At 40.3% G+C, this 18,401-nt stretch overlaps 1 protein-coding gene across 1 annotated transcript in view; it reads left to right on the forward strand.

The window, feature by feature from the left end:
* The window catches only part of LOC124788289, a 110,669-nt gene that overhangs the window by 51,260 nt on the left and 41,008 nt on the right, over window positions 1-18,401 (forward strand). The window contains exons 3-4 of the mRNA XM_047255522.1: window positions 11,978-12,097; window positions 15,582-15,722. Coding sequence (XP_047111478.1) covers window positions 11,978-12,097; window positions 15,582-15,722 — 261 coding nt within the window. The remainder of the gene's footprint in view (window positions 1-11,977; window positions 12,098-15,581; window positions 15,723-18,401) is intronic.

The raw sequence follows: 18,401 nt of genomic DNA on the forward strand, positions 1-18,401 counted from the left end.
GTGTCGGCGGTTGGGCTGGGTCCTGGAGTCACGTGGCCTACTTGCTCCATGTCAGGGCAGCTTCTGCCAGGGTCGCTTTACCACTGATCATCTTGTGTCCCTTGAGTGTGCCATCCAGCCTTTTCCAGATGCCAACACCTGGTTGCCAATTTTTTTTAAATTTTTTTTACTTACGTAAATCATACGACACGAGCTAGTGACGTCATATCCTTGCCACATTGTATGAGTGGGGCCCACTCCCAATTTTTATCCAAAACTTCCTGTCACTACATACTTTCTGTGTCCGAGTTGGTGTCTCCCATAGTCCCCTCACCATCCTTTGGTAGCGAACATCCAGGAGTCCATCTCTGCCCTGGAATGGTCCATTCATTCAGTGGTGTTTGTATGGACCGCAGGACACATTGGAATCCAAGGCAATGAACATGCTGATAGGCTGGCAAAACAGGGTATGTGGAAACTGCTCCTGGAGATGGGTATCTCTGAAACGGATTTGCGTTCTGTCTTATGCCGCAAGGTTTTTCGGCTTTGGGAGACAATTGGCAGCTCCGCATTGGCCATATGTGGCTCACACATGGCTACCTCCTCGGTCGCGAGGACTCATCTCAGTGCCGCACTGGCTCCCAAATCACAGTCTTCCACCTCTTGCTGGACTGCCCACTTCTAGCCACTCTGCGGCGGACTTTTAATTTTCCCAGCATTGGTGTTGTCCACCGCCGGTAGCTGAATGGTCAGCATGACAGATTGTCAATCTTCTGGGCCCAGGTTTGCTTTCCAGCTGGGTTGGGGAATTTTCTCTGCCCAGGGACTGGGTGTTGTGCTGTCCTCATCAACATCATCCTATCATCTTCATCGACTGCAGGTCGCCGAAGTGGTGTCAAATTGAAAGACGGGCACCTACTGAACAGTCTGCCCGATGGGGGAGGGGGCCCTAGCCATACGATTAAATAAAATAAATACCTTCAATGTTGGACAACAATGCCTCAACAACATCTTTAGTTTTCATGTTTTTTTCGTGAGGGTGGGTTTTATCATTTGATCTGAGTTTTAGTGCATGTCCTTTGTCCCTCTGTGTCCTCCACCCTAGGGCTTTTAGGGTGGAGGTTTTAATGTGTTGCTGAGTGGCTGGCTTCTCCTTTTTTATTCTCATGGTCAGCCAGCCATTGTAATCTGCTTTCTTGTTTTTAGTCTCTTCTCCCTGTTTCTCGTGTGTCTCTGTGGTTTCCTTGTCCTGTTTTGTCCATTGTAGTGTTTGTTGTCCTTCTGTCATTCTTCTGGTTCTTTCTTTCTGCTGTTATTGTGCAGTATGTCTTCTTTGTTTTCTTTTTTCCCCTCGGGTAATTGTTCTACTGGGAACAAGGGGCTGATGACCTCGCAGTTTGGTCTCTCTTTTTCCCCCCCTTGTAAACCAGTCAACCAACCCCCTCCCTCACCCCCCTTTTCCTCTGGCCTTTCCCATGATTACAAATATTTCTCTCTGTCTTCTGACAAATTAGTTTGGAGTTTGTCTTCTCATGAAAAACATGTCATTTTGCGTTCTGGATATAACATCTTCTGACTAATGTAATTTACTTTTATCTCCTTTGAATTAATCTAGAGTGATCTGTGCTGCACCTCTTGCTCAACCCAACACTAAACTGTTTTTGTATTATACTACCTGAAGAGACCTGCTATGCCTAGTCTCTTTTTTCCCATTTCCTCAGGAATTGGGGAAAGAAGTGTTTAACTGATTATCTCATTTGCATGGAACCTAACTTATTCAGCATATGTTCTTATAAACTGCATTTGATACTTAGGTTTGGAATGCAATGACAAGTAAGTTTTGTGATGCCCCAATACACATACATGCTACATTTAGTTATCTGTGTGAAGAATACCATTCTTTTAAAAATCACTCTGCAACATTTGAATATTTTCCATGTGCTTCATTGATATTCATATTGTACACTAATCTTATCAGAAATTGGAGTATTTTAAATAAGAATGGTAGGTTAGTTGAAATTATTAGAATTTGTGTTACAAATACTGATTTGTTTTTCCTTTTACATTTACTATTTACGCTTTTATGAATTTTCAGTCTGCAGTAGAGTGTGTACTGGTTTATTTGAAATGTCCTGGCAGATTAAAACTGTGTGCCGGACTGGGGGTTGAACCTGGGACCTTTATTGTGGTATGCAAAGGTTCTAGGTTTGAATCCTAGTCTAATACACAACTTTAATCTGTGATGAAGTTCCTCTGATGTCATTTAGAAGCTTTTTTTGTGAGGGCGTTGTGGGAACATTGAGTAAATTTAGGACTTCTTTTAGGAAGTTAACACTTTCATTTTGGTTCATCATTGTGTCAGTGGTGTTTTCTTTTTAGAAAGTTGCTGTAAGCTGTGCTGCATGCAGTGTAGCGTAGCCGTGTGGTTATCACTGGCTGACATGTTGCAAGTCCTCAGTTCAAACCCGAACACTATTATTGTTATTTAGTATTTGTCAATTCTGTAAGGTTCTCCAATTTTCCTATCTTTGTGATGTTTGTACGTTCAGGAATATTCGATGTCAGCATAAATAGCAGCACACTCTTTATAGGAGCTCTGTTCTGTTCTGGTGTGCAGTATGTTGGTGTTTGTAATAAACATGCATCGGTGCTAAGTGCCATACTTCATTGACAACCCTGCTTTCAGATTCAGAGTTAAGTTTGTTACTGTGTGGATGCGCCAGGTACTTCAAAACATCTACATCACCCTGGCTCGTGAAAGCTGTTGCTTATACAGACACAACTGGAATACAAACAATATGTAGTTCTCTAGGACTGTACATTCAGCATGCCATTGGACTCCAGAACAGCAGCAAGTCAACTGCACATCAGACATCCATCAGTGTTTTTCAGATACACTGGTCAGGATCTGACAAAATTACTGAAAGAATTCAACCGAATTGTCAAATACATTAAGTGGGATGACATGATGTGTTTGGCAAATGTGTACTTTCAGTTGTACAGTACAGCCCAGCTGTGTGACTTGGGAACAATGAACAGCAGCTTGATAATCGGGACAAATCACAGATTGAACTGAAGGAAACATTCGGCAACAATCAACAGCAAGTCGATAACAGCTGAAGAACAGGGTCTGACATCATGGGAAATGACACAATCCCACATACAGAATGTTTTGGCCCTATGCCACATTGTGAAACAAATATGACTGACGCTGATAAAATCCCTCACTTACTGAAAGGGGTTGCAGAAGACATATACCAAGCTCTTCTGGTAAAGAATGCCATACCAACTGAGGAAGTCATCAGGTGTACCGGCACATCTATGAGAGGCAACAGAAAAAGCGTTGTTCGAAAGAAGTGTGTCTGACTCCTGAATGTGTCACTATAGCAGTAGTGGAAGACCACCAAAACCTCACCTCCCTCATACACCAGGTGGTGAAGAAAAGAGATGCAACTATCTATGGAACAAGATTAAGCAAGAGATAAGAACCACAAATGTCAACCCCACCCATCAGGAGGCAGTAGAGAGTAGTGAAGAAGAGATCTGCTGATCTAGCACCAATCTATGCCTCCAGGAAGAATGAAGTAGACAAACTCGGACGTATTCCATAGCTGTTAAGCAACAACCCAGCACTCGACCAACATAGGTACAATTAACTCCTCCACCAAGTACAATGCCCCACATAAGAACAGATATTTGGAGGACAGAGAACATCATGCAGGTGTGTTTCCACTTCTACACCTTGCACTCGTGTTACTGCATAGAAAGATGATGAGTTTTTGACAACTACCACACTGCCAGATGTCAGCCATCATAACAGTTCCGTTCATACCAGTCAGTTGCAGGTGACTGTAGCTGACTTGTGGAATCAAGCCCATCTTCTTACCCAGGACAACATTGCTTTCCAAGAAGTCATAGCCATTCCCCATTGCAATACAGAAGAACTAGCCATTAGTTGCTTTCCAAAAAGTCATAGCCATTCCCCATTACAATACAGAGGAAGTAGCCATTAGTCTAGCTGCAAAATTCAGGAAAACTAAGCGTGGCAACTATTTATGGAGATGTGGCCACCACACCAATTGTACTGTACGTCACAAATGGGAAATAAGTCTAGCTGACAGGAAATATGTATTGCAAGGCTATCAGTGAAAGAACACAGCCCTTCACATTTGCCATTTTACCAGATTGTAGTCATAATGTTATTCTCTGATGAGACTACTTGCAGGCATCACTAGCGATCAGATGTTATGAAGGATCAGAGCTCTAGATTGATGAAGATATTCCAACAAGGACACATAACAAAGATTGCTCTGGGTGATTGTTTGCTGTTGAAGATGTTATCCTGCCATCATCAACAAGACACATTCCAGTCATCAATCGAAATGTTCAGCTAAACTGTGAAACATTCATAAATTCCAAAAATCAACTCTCACTCACAAAAGAAATCTACATTCCAGCAATGATCATAGGCATTGTAGGTGGACAACTGTCACGACCAGCCACTAATCATCACTAAAGGTGTGCGCACAGGGGTAGCCAAGCCAGTCCAGGAACAACTACTTAGTGCACTCAAAGAAGAATTGTGCTCCACTTCCACTGCAGACAATGCAGGAGAGGAAGCTACTATTGAACTGACAATATGATCTGGTCTGACCAAAGAGCAACAATGGTGAGTGCCAATTTGCAGATACTTTCAGATCCGGAGTGGAGAAAAGATAGACCAAGCGTTTTTTTTTTTTTTTTTTGTGTGTGGTTTTTTTTTTTTTTTGTGAAGTATATGATATTGCATATCAGTAATGAGGATCATCCATCAATCAGCCAGTGCTTGTAAATGATGTTGCCTACTGAACAATGGATAATCCAGGAGGAAGTGGACTAGATGCTGCAAGATATCATTCAACCTCCAAAGTGTCCTTGGTCCTTTCCTGCAGCCCTTGTGAATAAGTAGGACAGCACATGTTATTTCTGCATTGACTATTGATCGCTGAATAAAATTGTGTTAAAAGCTGTCTACCCATTGCCACACATTGATGACACTCCAGACTGCTTAAGAGGAGCAAAATATTTCTCAACTGTGGACATAGTCTAACCAGGAAGAGACTGCATTCATAAGACTTGATGGCCGCTGAGTTCAAAGTTATTCTGTTTGATCTGTGTAATGGTCCAACCACTTTCGATCATATAATGGACAACCTGCTTCATCACCTTAAATGGGCACTGTTTCTTTGCTACTTGGGTGATCTCGTCAAAAAGACATTTGAATAACCTCTAACTCACTTGACAACTATGTAGAAATGTGCTCAGATTGCAGGCCTCTGGATTAATCTGAAAAAAGGCTCTTTGTCACTCAAGAAATAAAAATCTTGGGGCAACTAGTAATGGCAGTGAAGTCCATCCCAGTCCAGAGGAGACAAGAGCAATCGCCCATTTTCTTACTTCACAGAACATTCATGATGTGGGTAGTTTTCTCAGAATGTGCTCATACTACCAGTGATTCAGAAAGGACTTCTATATTGAGGCACATTCCACACAAGAACTACCATAAGGAGAGGCCAGATTTTTCTGGAATGAAATGTAAGAAAGATCTTTCCTTGTCATAAAGGAAGCACTAACATCTTCAGTCCTAATACTGTACAACGAGAATGACAAGACAAAATTTCACACTGCTGTTACCAGTTATGGTACAGATGCAGCTACAGGGCAAATTCAGGAAGTTGCTGAAAAGATGATAGTTTATGCATTCAGAGTACTTTCCAAGTCCAGGAGAAACTACTCTACACCTGAAAAAGAGTGCCTTGCAGGTGTTTGGGCCATCAACAAGTTCCAGTCATATTTATTAGGCAGAAGCCAGATCCACACAGAAGGATGCTAACTGTCTTTCTAAGGAATCCTTTGGTGGAACAGAGTAGCATAGATAAAATCTCAGTTATCAGTGCATGAATGAAATTACTGCTAAACGGAGGGAGATCAAGCACTGCTGAAAATCACGAAAGCCTTGAAGAAGAAGCAATCAACCAAAGGATAATTCCTATTAATATATGGAACATTGTATAAGAGGGACAATGTTCCAGTTGGGTGGAAATGGGTGTTCATCATCTCAGCTTATCTACAGCCAGGTATCCTGAAGTATTTTTGCCACACTCCTATATTTGGTTGCGTGGAATTCATGAAGATTCAAGATGCCATTGGATACAGGTATCACTGGCCAGGTCTCTGTCGATCCATTACACACTATGTGAGCCATTTGTAAGGAATGCCAGTGACGGAAGCACATGCCTCACTCACTTCTGAGGTATGTGGTACCAATTCTGCTTGCAGCAGTGCTACTCCACTGAATTGTAATCTTGAAGTTTGCAAATGAGAATCGATGGATAATAGTCTGCACTGATTTCCTGACCCATTACACTGTCACCAAACTGTGCTTTTCTACAAAAGCACTGAAAATTGCAAAGTTCATGGTAGAAGGTATTATTTTGGGCTTTGAGCACCATGATTGTGGAAAACTTTCCCAGGCATGGCTAGTATCAGAGGTAATTTTATGTTGTGACATCACCTGCAGGATGTGATCTGCCTACCACCCACAGATGAAGGCCCTCGCAGAATGCTTTAATAAGGTGTTGGCAGACATGCTCACGATGTACGAGGGTGTGTTGAAAAGTAGTGCCTCCAAATTCTTTATGTGAAAACTTTTAAAGTGTCCTAAACAAAACAAAACTTCAACATTATGGATCTTTATTCTTCACGTCCACATATTTATTTGTCAACATAGTCACCCTGCCCGTGAACACATTTCTCCCAATGAAAAACCAGTTTGTTGATATCATCACTGTAGAATATTTGGCTATTTTGGCAGAGCCACAACCTCACCTCTGCTTGCATTGCTTCATCACTATCATAGTGAAAACCTTGAAGAAGTTGTCTAAGTTTTGGAAACAGACAAAATGAGATGGGGCCAAATAGGGAATGTATAGAGGATGATTGATGACAGTGAACCCAAGACATCAGATTGTTGCAGATGTAGTAGTGCTCATGTGTGGTCTGCATTGTCATGCTGAAGGAGATGATGCTCCATGTGTGAGCAGTTAGAAACTCGATTACAGCACGTTGTTTGTCATGTATCAACACAGTTAAGTTACACACCTCCACATTACACACAATAATTCAGAATCCTCTAGCTGCAAAGGGTTACAACCTGCATCAGCAAAGCAGGAAAGTGAACAGAGTAAAGTGTGTGACATTTAATACCTCAGCTGAAATTAAGAACAGAATAAAAAATTCAGAGGCATTACTTTTCAGTACACCCTCGTACATTGATGTCAGAGAGATTGTGATACAATACTGCCCTTAATGACATTTGCATGCAACACAGCTGAGCAAGACAGTACAGACTTTACAGCATTCTTTTTCCTCCATGGTCAAGAGGTCGAAATGATGCTGGATATACTGTTTCCATGTGAACTGGATGATGCCCAGAATGACTATGTGAAACACCATCACTGGGACCAAAGAAGCAAGGCAGCTGGCTTGCATATAGACTATTGATGCCCAGGAGAAAGATGGCGAGTGCTATAACGCCAAGCAGAGGCCAGTGAGACACAGCTGGGAGGTTTGGTTTGAATTTCTATGGCTATGCACAAAGTGGAACTATTGAAAAAGTTACTAAAGAGCTACTTTGGGCTGTTCATGTCCTTCGTCACTGGTCAGACATTATGACTTGATTTGTACACTGTGTGGTTCTTTAGTGGATACAGGAACAAGGAACAAGTACTGTTCATTAACAAAGAATACAAATACTAATTTATTCTACATCTAATATCAAGTAGTAAAAATAGTACGTAACTTTGTTGCCGTAGTTGCAGCATCAGTCACTAACAGTAGCTTTGGATGTAGAAACCTATACAGATACAAAAGATTTATATACTGATCAGCCAGAACATTACGACCACCCACCTACTATCAGTATAAACCCATCCAGGCAATAGAAGCGTCACCTGGCGAGAAATGACTGTTGATCAGACACATATACGGCGCCTGTAGTATCAGTGAGCGTGCTGTCCGTATGTAGAATTGGGAAGGCGTGCGATCTATCTGAGTTTTCCTGAGCGCAGGTAGTGATGGCCTGGAGGCTCGGCATGAGCATTTTGGAAGCTGTATGACTCTTTGGGTGTTAGAGGAATGCTGTGGTGAATGTCTTCAACATGTGGTGAAACCACGTCCAGGCATCATGAGGTTAGGCAGCGACACCTCATTACAGATGTCATAGGCCAGGCAGACTGGCAAAACAGGACAGGTGGCGAACTGTGACAGAACCTAACACCAGACTTTAATGCTGGGCAGAGTACAAGTATGTGTGAACACTCCTAACGATGGCCCTCTGCAACTGACAATCCGTGCATTTGCCAGTGTTAACATCACGACATCAGCAACTACAACTGAAGTGGGCACATGACCATTGACACTGGATGTTGGCACAGTGGTAGAGTATTGCATGGTCTCATGAATCCCAGTACCAACAGTTTCTTGACGCTTGTACTGCGGGATGTAGACACACTGGCGGTGGCTCTATTATGCTCTGGGGAACATTCATGTGGGCCTCCACGGGTCCAGTGTTCATGCAAAGCACCTTGGTGGCCAAGGAGTAGCATACACTGGTTGCAGACAATGAACACCCCTTAAAGACAACAGCAGTGGCATTTTTCAACAAGATAATGAGCGATGTCACAATGCAGGAGTGTGATGGAGTGGTTGAGGAACACAGTAGTGTGTTCCAGTTGATGAGCTGACCCCCCAACTTGTCAGATATGGGATGTGATTGAACGTGGCATCAGAGCTCAATGCCCCCTCCCCAGAGTTTACAAGAATTAGGGGACGTTTGTGTGTGTGTGTGTGTGTGTGTGTGTGTGTGTGTGTGTGTGTGTGTGTGTGTGTGTAGATGGTGTGCTAACTCCCTCCAGTGATCTACCAGGTTCTCATTACTTCCACACAACAGTGCATTGCCATCGTTATCCATGCCAGAAATACACATACCGGCTATTAGGTAGGTGGTCAAATGCTTTGGCTGATCGGTATTAGTATGTCACTCTTCAATACAATGTCTATTCAGATTATGTTGAGTGTGGCCACTATAAAAGTCTGTAAATGTTATTCAGCTGACAAAAACACAAAAAAGGGGCAGTGAATGAAATTTCGAACTTAAGTACACCACCTGCTGGAGTTCCACAGAGGGGAGCAGGATAGTCATTAGTGGCAGTGCCCTCCTGCCACAGTGGCAGCTATGGGAATTGCGATGGTGTGACTGGCGACACACGTATTTGAAAGTGCAGTCTAACGGACAATGCCAGATACTGTAGTATGAAGCTGTACTACATTCTTGTGGCACAGATTGATGGTGTGCACTTCTTGTTCAAGAAAACTGAAGACCTGCTCAACGATTGTGAAAATTTCAAAAGAGTAGCTGCCTCCAATGCTCACCATAATGAAGAGAACAAGACAAGAATATGAGGATTTGCCAGTACTGCCATGCAGAGGGCCATTGACAAGATCTGGATCCAGGGTTCTGTTGTTAGTTCCAGTTAAACTCCGGAAAGAGTGGGTAATTTTTTCTCTGGGAGGGGCAGCAGTACCGCAATCTGTGGTGCACGCAGTGCAACAAAGCGGCTAATGTCACTGGCTGGTATGCTGCAGATTGCTAGTTCAAACACAGCCACCAGCAATTATTTGTTATTTAGTATTTGTTCTCTCTGGAAGGTTCTTGAAATTTGTTATGTTTAAACATTCTGAAATATATGATGTTTGTATAAATAGCAGCACTCCCCCATCCAGGAGTTCAGTCCTGTTCAGAGCGTTCGTTGGTTTTTGTAATAAACATGCTTTCAGATTTAGATTTGAGTATGGTTACAATATGACAATATTCTGTATCTTCTGATTTATTTGTTGAACTATGTCATCTTTTTATTGCTAAAATTGTTTGGTCACAAAGCCATTCTTTATTTGCATAGGTTCTCCATAGGTGGATAAAACTTTTTGATGAGTTGTTCCTGTGGCTCCATTACACTGAAGAACTCATTGTTAGGACAGTTTTGCTGGGCTGTTCTATTTCCAAGTTGTAAGCTAGAATATTCGGTAATATTCTAGAACAGTAGGAAACATTTTTTTAAGATGTAGGAATATTTGCAAAATCTCAAGAGCATTACAGAAAAATCTCAGTTTTTTTCATTTGAAAAATGCATTCATGCGAACAACAGGTGTCCTGGTGACCACCACAATATGATGATCATCACTTGACTTACTCATATCTCCATTACCACAACCGCTATCAACCACTCCACTGGTAAAAAATCTAAAGGAGTAAGATACAGCATCCTCGGTGACCGTTGCTACTGATCCATATTCCAAGGAATGTTAGGATTAAAAGATGTCACCTGAAGACTAGCATGTGCCGAGGCCCTGTAACATGATGGGATAACACAACCGATCCAATCAACTGTTTGCCTGCCATAGCAGACACATACGCTCTTGAAAGAATGTGTTTCCACAGATGCATGTAGGTTTTCATTGTATCACCGATGTGAGTTAAGTGTTGTTGGTACACCCTGAGTGAAAGTGGCTTCATCATTGAACAGTATTAATGGGATTGCACAGCAATATGCGGTTAGCCAGTGAGAAAATTCTAATCGCTTACCTTCATCTCCTTTCAGAAAGTGCTGAATTTGCTATAAATGATAAGTACAGAGGCCATGCACACATAATGGCCACCGTATACTTGTTTGTGGAAATCTCTATGTACTCTTTGAAGGACTTAATAATGTCCTCTGCTTCATCCACACCTTGTTCATTTGCACTTTCAGATGAAATTTTACTGCAGGGCACTCCATCAATCTCACGCAGTTTAGTGAAAATATGAATAAACACACTTGAATCTGGTACTCAGGCGTTAGAAAATAGTCAGTCGTATTCTCTACAAGCAGCAGCAGTGTTTCCCCTGTGAAACATGTACACAAACATCATATTGGGATATAAGCATTTGTACAATGAACAGCCAGTCTGTTGCCAGAAGTTTAAATAAACAAACATGGCCTAGATTCTGATACTCCTATGAGTATCTTCTTCAGAAATACATGCCATTACATTGGCTGCATTAAAATATGTTACATGAATCATGAGCTAACCAGCTCAGATATCATGCAGTAACTGTAATTAATATGCCCATTGAAACTGTAAAAGTGAGACAGATATGGCTAATGAAGAGATGCAAACATTGAAGTCAAAACCTGTAGCACAACTAGAGGCAGGGATTAGAAAGGGTGTTAGAAAGAGATGGCAGACAAAAGTAATTGAAAACTACCCGATGTTAATTTTAAATCAGTGTTGTTAATGTTACTGGTGATTTCCATTATGATAAGTTACCTGCACAGGTGGGTGTAAGTGTAGGTGTGGAATATTGTGTGTGACGTACCTTCACTCATGAGGCATGCGATTTCAGAGATCGTGCATCCATACAGTTCACAGGCCCACTTACAGACGCCACCTGGATTGGCCCCCTGGCACGCTCTGGTAGCCGCCAAAAAAAACAGTATTATCTAAGCGATCGCAAACGAGTGCTCAGCCTATTCTGTAACCTGTGTTACTGTTGTCCGTTCAGTGCTACGCACAACCTGTACTTCATTGTATCTTATGTGTTGCTCTGTAAAGTACTATGTTCCATAAATCGTGTTTGCTCTTGCTGTAGCAGTATGTAATAAAGTTTTGATTAAAATTAATATTACAATGAAATTGTAAATCATTTTCATGTATAATTTGTGTAACGTATTTATACTTTTAAAAACATGTAAACACGCGAAGTTCATTTTTGTTGTGCATATAGATTTACCTTTTCCTATTTAATAAAATATTCAGACACACAAGTAACTGAGCAATGCTGGGTAACCAGTTAGCATAATTATGAATGAAAGATTGTCTGGGTAGAATCAGTGTGCTCAATGTTTTTGTACTGTTTCAGAAACCAAAGTCTGTACAACTTTACAACCAGATAGGAAACTTCTGGAGAATTAAAGGTGATGCACAAAAGTCTATAGAGTGCTTTAGAAGGGCCCTAGCAGTCTCACCACATAATGCGGAGGTAAGAATGATAGTTTAATTTTAAATGGTTTAAAAATATTTATGTATGTAGCGTGCACTTGTAACCTTTGCTATTCGCATGAGGGGGTGTTATGCCTCGAAGACAGGTAATTTTTTGCTATCTTTTGACTCATTGGTTTGGAGATGGGTATCAAATGATGATGTCTGCTCTTCACGTCACACAACCTTTCTCAATGTGAAATATGGGAGAATGTATAAGATTCACTTTAGTTAACACAAGCAGGGAAATTTATTCTGTCAATATTCACAGCTTTTGAATAGATTCAGATGTTGAAAAAAAAATTGCACAGTCTCTGATATGAATGTGACAAGTCAGATTATAAAAGCCACACGCATGATGGAGAGCCAGTTTTCATCTCTGGCATTTGGAAAAACTAGTGTTGAAAGTTGGTATCCAAAGAACCTGAATGGTGAAGTTGCGTAGGATGATCAGCAGTAAGGTAATGCATATTACCAGTGAAAGTGATTTGTCAGTGTTCATTCATTCAGGTTGAAATATTAGTGGTAACAAGGTCTTCCTCCAGGCTTTGAAAGCCCAAGGGATGTTGACTGGCTGCCTTGTAATTCTCTACCTTGCGGAGCTGTGAGGATGTAGTGTAGAGGGGCATGTAGTGAACACTCTGCTCTCCTGGTTGTGTTGCCAACTTTCCAGATCATGGAACTCCTACTTTTCATTAGAGTTGCTCCTCGGTTGGCATCATGAAACTGAAACTGACACCAAAACCTCCAGATGTCAGACACTCGGATCATTACCGAACATTTTATGTTGATAGGGTACGAACCAAAACATCGATTTAGTTCATGCTGTGCGCTGTCATCCAGTAGAATGTGCATAGACGGTAATGAAAAATATCACCAGAACTTCGGAGCACAGCAAAAGTGTATCTGTGAGTGACTGTATTGTAGATCTCAGGGGTGAGAAGGTAGACCATTCGTCGTCATACCAGAGATCGCACTTCCAAACCCAGTTGATGACAATTTTGTTTAACTGTTTATGTGTGAAACTGTTATATGGGAGAAGATTTTCCTGAAATGTAAAAGGACTTTTTTTAGTCTGTGCCAATTTTCTTTTGGCAGCCTGATTCCACTTCGTTAGTTGAGCATTATGTACTTATCATTTTTTTTATTTTGTTTATTATTACTACTATTACTTCCACTTGTGTGATGCAATTGTTTCTTTATTTTTTCTCTTCTGATTGTATATTCTGTGAAACTACAAATTCACTCTATAGGTTTACTACTGCCAAAGAAACGACACGCAAGCAGACTGCCAAGAGAACATTGCTGTAAACTCCAAACAGCCTTTTTACATGTTATAAACATGTTGTCTCATATAACACTTTCACATATAATGCAGAAGAAAAAGTTATTGGGATTTGATCCTGTAGGAGGATCTATCACTCTACCATTTCCCCAGGCAAGCAACATGGGTTAGTTGCACACAATCATGCTTTTGATTTGCCCTGTAGTTCTGGTGTTACTTTTAATTAACATTTATGCCCATTCTGCTGGATGACAGCACATAGTACAAACTAAATTAGAGTTTTGGTTGATACTCCATTGACCTGCAACGTTTGGTACTGATCTGAGTGTCTGACACCTGGAGGTTTGGATGTGAGTGCACCCCGTACTAGTACCCCGTGAAGGAAAAATCATTGGCAGGACCAGGAATCAAATCCAGGTCCTCTGCATTGTAGCCATCCATGTTGACCAATCAGCTACAGAGACGGACAGAGATTAGTGGAAATCGCACGAATATGAACACTGGGCAACATTCACTGATTAGCTGATGATCAACATTGTACTCCACTGTCTCCTAGAGTACCCTGCTGGTTATCAGAAAGTTGAATCCAGCTGTTGTACCTGCAGAACACCCTTCTCTTTTTACCATGACATGGGAGGGTTGTGTGCCCTGTTGACTACCAGTGCATGTGGAGATGAAGTTACTGACAAGTCAGGCATGTTTGCTGCGTACTGCATCAGTCTTCCTCATCCCTCATGTGCAGTCGTGTCATTGCTCAGTGGAGGAGTCGTGTGTCAATGGAAAACTTGCAAGCTAGAGTTATGGAACAAGAAGTTATGACATGTTAGATCTAGTGCCAGACCTTTCAGAACATTTGGCTTTCTGTGTAAAGAATATACCTTGTAATTAGTTTTTAATTTTAAACACAAATCAGTTAAAAAACTAAAGGAATATTGTTATGTCTAGAGTCTTTACGAGGTACCCACATAGTGATTAGAGATCAGAAGCAAACTCGATACACTCACTCTAAACTCACCAGCTGGTCCTATGACATCATCTCTAAACTCAACATCTCTGTATGCTCAGAAACTTGACTTGTGAGTCTCTGTCATTGATCATTTAATTGAACTCTTGCCACTTGAGTCTGTTCTTGGGTAAAAAAGGAGACAGAGTACTTAAGTTCGCAAATATTACTGAGGACTCACAGCAGTTGCTGCAACTGTTGGCATGATGATTATTATATACCAACACAGTGAACATGTTTCATTTATATGAGAGGCAGTCTGATGAAAATGAGACAGGTGGAAAAAATAGACAAACTGTATAATATTTCAAAAGTAATCGCCATAACTTCTAATACATTCCGCTATGAGACACGACGGTCAGTGCCTTCATGGAAAAATGTATGTGATTACCTAGGGAACCATGATTGTACCCAGGCAAGCACCTCTTCATCTAAAACGTATCAGTAGTGATGAACGTCTTTCTTCAGGGTACCAAAATTATGGAAATTGCATGGTGTTCCTAGCGAAACTTCTGCAGCACAGTTGAAACAGCCGTGGCAACATGTGGGCCTGCCCACTTAACCATTCTGATGTGAGAGCAATGACCCAGAGGCTGCAGCAAAATCTCTATCTTGTCACTTAATACTGCTTGCCTAATACAAATCATCAGACCATTAAACTGAAGAATTCTGTTGTTCCGTGGTTTATGCCATGTTTAGTCTAGACAGTATTTGCTAAGATGTAATATTTTATTATTGAAGTTTCTTAACCTAAATGCAGAAGTGTTACAGTCTGTATTATGACCTCTGTTCACAAATTTTACAGTGTTCAATCTTTGAGATACAATTTTTCCACTAAAGTTTATTCCTCTGAAGGAGGATTTTTTTTTTTTTTTTTTTTTTTTTTTTTTTTTTTTTTTTTTTTCAATGCATGGTGAGTAATTACTATCAGGTGTTTAATAGATAACTGTAGCACTCAACTGATACTATCTCATCGGGAAATTGGAATGATCAAAGCTCAGTTGTGGGGACACAGTTCTTCAGTTACTTGCAGCAAGTGACCAATATGTCTCACCTAGGCCAACTGATGGGTTATCTTTGAGGGCTGGATAGTATTAATAGTTTTCTTCCTGAAATATTTTTTTTTAGTTCTGCCATATAGGCTGTAACATAATTACTTCTCAGATTTCATTATTTGTAATTATTCTCTATTTACAGGTGCTGCTTAATTTGGCACGGGTGCTGTTTAATCTGCAGTACCTTGATGATGCCATTTACTTGACGAGGAGGTCACTGGAAGTGCAGCCTCCAGATAAAAATGCTTGGCAGCAGTATTTTACTCTTGGTGAGATCTTCAAGGTCAGTCTTCTTTCTTCGGTATATTCTTTGTCTTTACTCCCCCCTCCTCCCCTTCCCCCCTACACACACACACACACACACATACACACACACACACAGCTTAATGTAAAATCTCTTTATAAAGCATGCTGTATGGCTCTATGCATGCGTGCTATCTATAATTTTCAATGTCCTGTGTGATAATCACCACCATTTTGAACACACTTTGAAGTATGACAGGAAATAGATTTAAAAAAAGTTTGGCATATTGTATGATATAACCACATATTAACAGCTTAATTGAATGCAATCACATTATCTTTTGTAATGTTCCTGTTCATATGATTGCTTGATTTGCCCACAGTGATTTGGTGAGATGTTAGGTAATCACCCAGTGTGCTATAACAAAATAGATGCTGCTGCATTATAACAAAGTTAGTAGTATGGACAAGAAATAATTGTTTTATTTTATGGCCAATTTTGGTGCTATTTTTGTTCATCTTTTATTTCTCCCTGGCCCCCTCATGCCCCACATGTGCTCTAATTTTTTCCCCAGTTTTGGTGTTATTTTATGTCAACTTCAGTGTTATTTGCTGCTAGTTGCGGCAATATTTTTTGGCTGTTGTGGTGTTAGTTTCTGAAGGCTTATTTTTGATGAACCATATGTTCCTATTTTTACCTTATTTCATTGTTTGTCAGAAGATGCACCTATCAATTGCTTTATATTTTGTGGCATCACAGATCATTTTCTTTACATTATTAAAAAATAAATATTGTATATTGAACCTATTAAATCCAACCAGTTAAAGTAAAATTATCTTTGCAACCAAACACCATTGAAAGTTTCCAAAAGAAAACATTATCCTATCTTTAAAGTTGTCTTCTGAGACATTATGCCACCAATCTGACAATACTCCATTGTAGTGTGGAAACAACAGCCAGAGTCAAATTTAAACACAGAAGACAAACTGCCTTCAGCACAACAACAGATTTTTACAGTGTGCATATATCCTGCTGAAACAGAAAGTTGCTTTTTTGCACTAAATTTTGAAGGGATTTACATCCTTCCAGGATATCTGAAATGGCTGAGACCCATCATTCTAGGTGCACATAATAGAATCTTTCCATTTCAACGTTAGTAGAATTCATTATCATCTCATGGTTGTTGCGTGTACACAGACTTAATGTTTGCATACATGACCTTGAGGGTTGTCAGCCTAATTGGAAGGTGCAGCCTAATGTGTTAATTGTTTCTGTCTCTGCCTTATGTATTTTTGCCTTCATATGTCTCAAAAGCTTACTGACTTAATCTCCATAAATGAGGCAGTTTTTGCTTGTAACTTGAAATACAGGTAATGTTTTACTCAGTGGCATGAGATTTCCCGATATTTTTGCACAACAAACATACCAAAAACTATATTGTTTGGAGAGAACTTTAATGTGGTTAATCAGTTTAATGCCTATTTTTGTAATACACAAGTATAAATGCGAAAATCATCTAGTACTGCCCTTCAGTACACAGATATGTAAATCAGCATCATGCCAAGTCGGTTTGCTTCTATCAGCCAATCGCAGCATAGGACACATGATGTTATGCAAATGTGTTTATGGTGGTAAAACACAACACTGAGAATATTTATTCAGTGTAATTTTTATTATTTTTTGAACGAAGTTTGTGGTGACGACATGATCTGTTGCTTAGGCTGGGTCCTACGGTAGGTTGGAAGGTATCAGGTGTCAGTGTTTGTTGGTGAATCAGTATCTGAATGACTTGGGATGGGTCATTTATCATGGCCCAATAGGTTTCTTTTTTGCTGTGTGTGTAATGTCTTATTATTTTTTAAAGTCAAGTTTATTGTCTATAATACAGCATACAGTCACCTACTATCTTTATCTTGCAATTGTTGTTGCCTACTTTCACCCAAATAAACAAATACTCGCCAGAGTTGAGCTGCTTCTTTCTTCTAGTTGACAGAGAAAACAGCTTATCTGGAACCAATGTACCATACGGAATCGTAACTAGTAGTCCTGTACTCTGTTATACTCCACGTCTTCCAAGCCAGAATATTTGCATCAGGAAAAGCCTCAAGGCCACCATAATTTACATGACTGCCCCATACAACATCCAAGCTCAACCATGCATGGCCTCCAGAAACAGCGGAAACATCACAGATAAACTGCATTCGAAGTCCATGAAAGACACAAGGACCCCCAATAAAATTGGATGATATTGAGAGTCAGTTTCATTTACTGTGAAACTGAATGTTGCCATTGAAATTACAGTGAAATAAATGTTGACATTAGTGTTGTGTCCAGTGAGAACTGAACTGACCAAACTACTTCCTTTTCCAAGACAGTTTGTAATTGGTTAGTCTACAATTTGATTTCCATCATTAAATTGTTGAAGAAGACAAAAATTCAGTTTTGATGTGAGAGTGGAATTTGGTAGTAAAAAAAAGAAAAATAATGGAAAAATAGTGGGAGAACTTGGAAAGGGGGGGATGAAAGTGGAAGTTGGCTGATAAAATTTTACAACACTTACAGAATTTTCTGTCCATAAGGATCACGCAGGAATGGTACTCCATCTTGCAAATTAAAAGTTTGATTGTAATAGTTTTACATAATTTTGTTGCTTTGGATATATGAGGGGTATTTGAAAAGTCCGTGCAAAGTCCGAGAGATGGCACCACTGGCGCGTAT

The sequence above is a fragment of the Schistocerca piceifrons genome, chromosome 3, assembly GCF_021461385.2.
Source record: "Schistocerca piceifrons isolate TAMUIC-IGC-003096 chromosome 3, iqSchPice1.1, whole genome shotgun sequence".
Lineage (NCBI taxonomy): Eukaryota > Metazoa > Arthropoda > Insecta > Orthoptera > Acrididae > Schistocerca > Schistocerca piceifrons.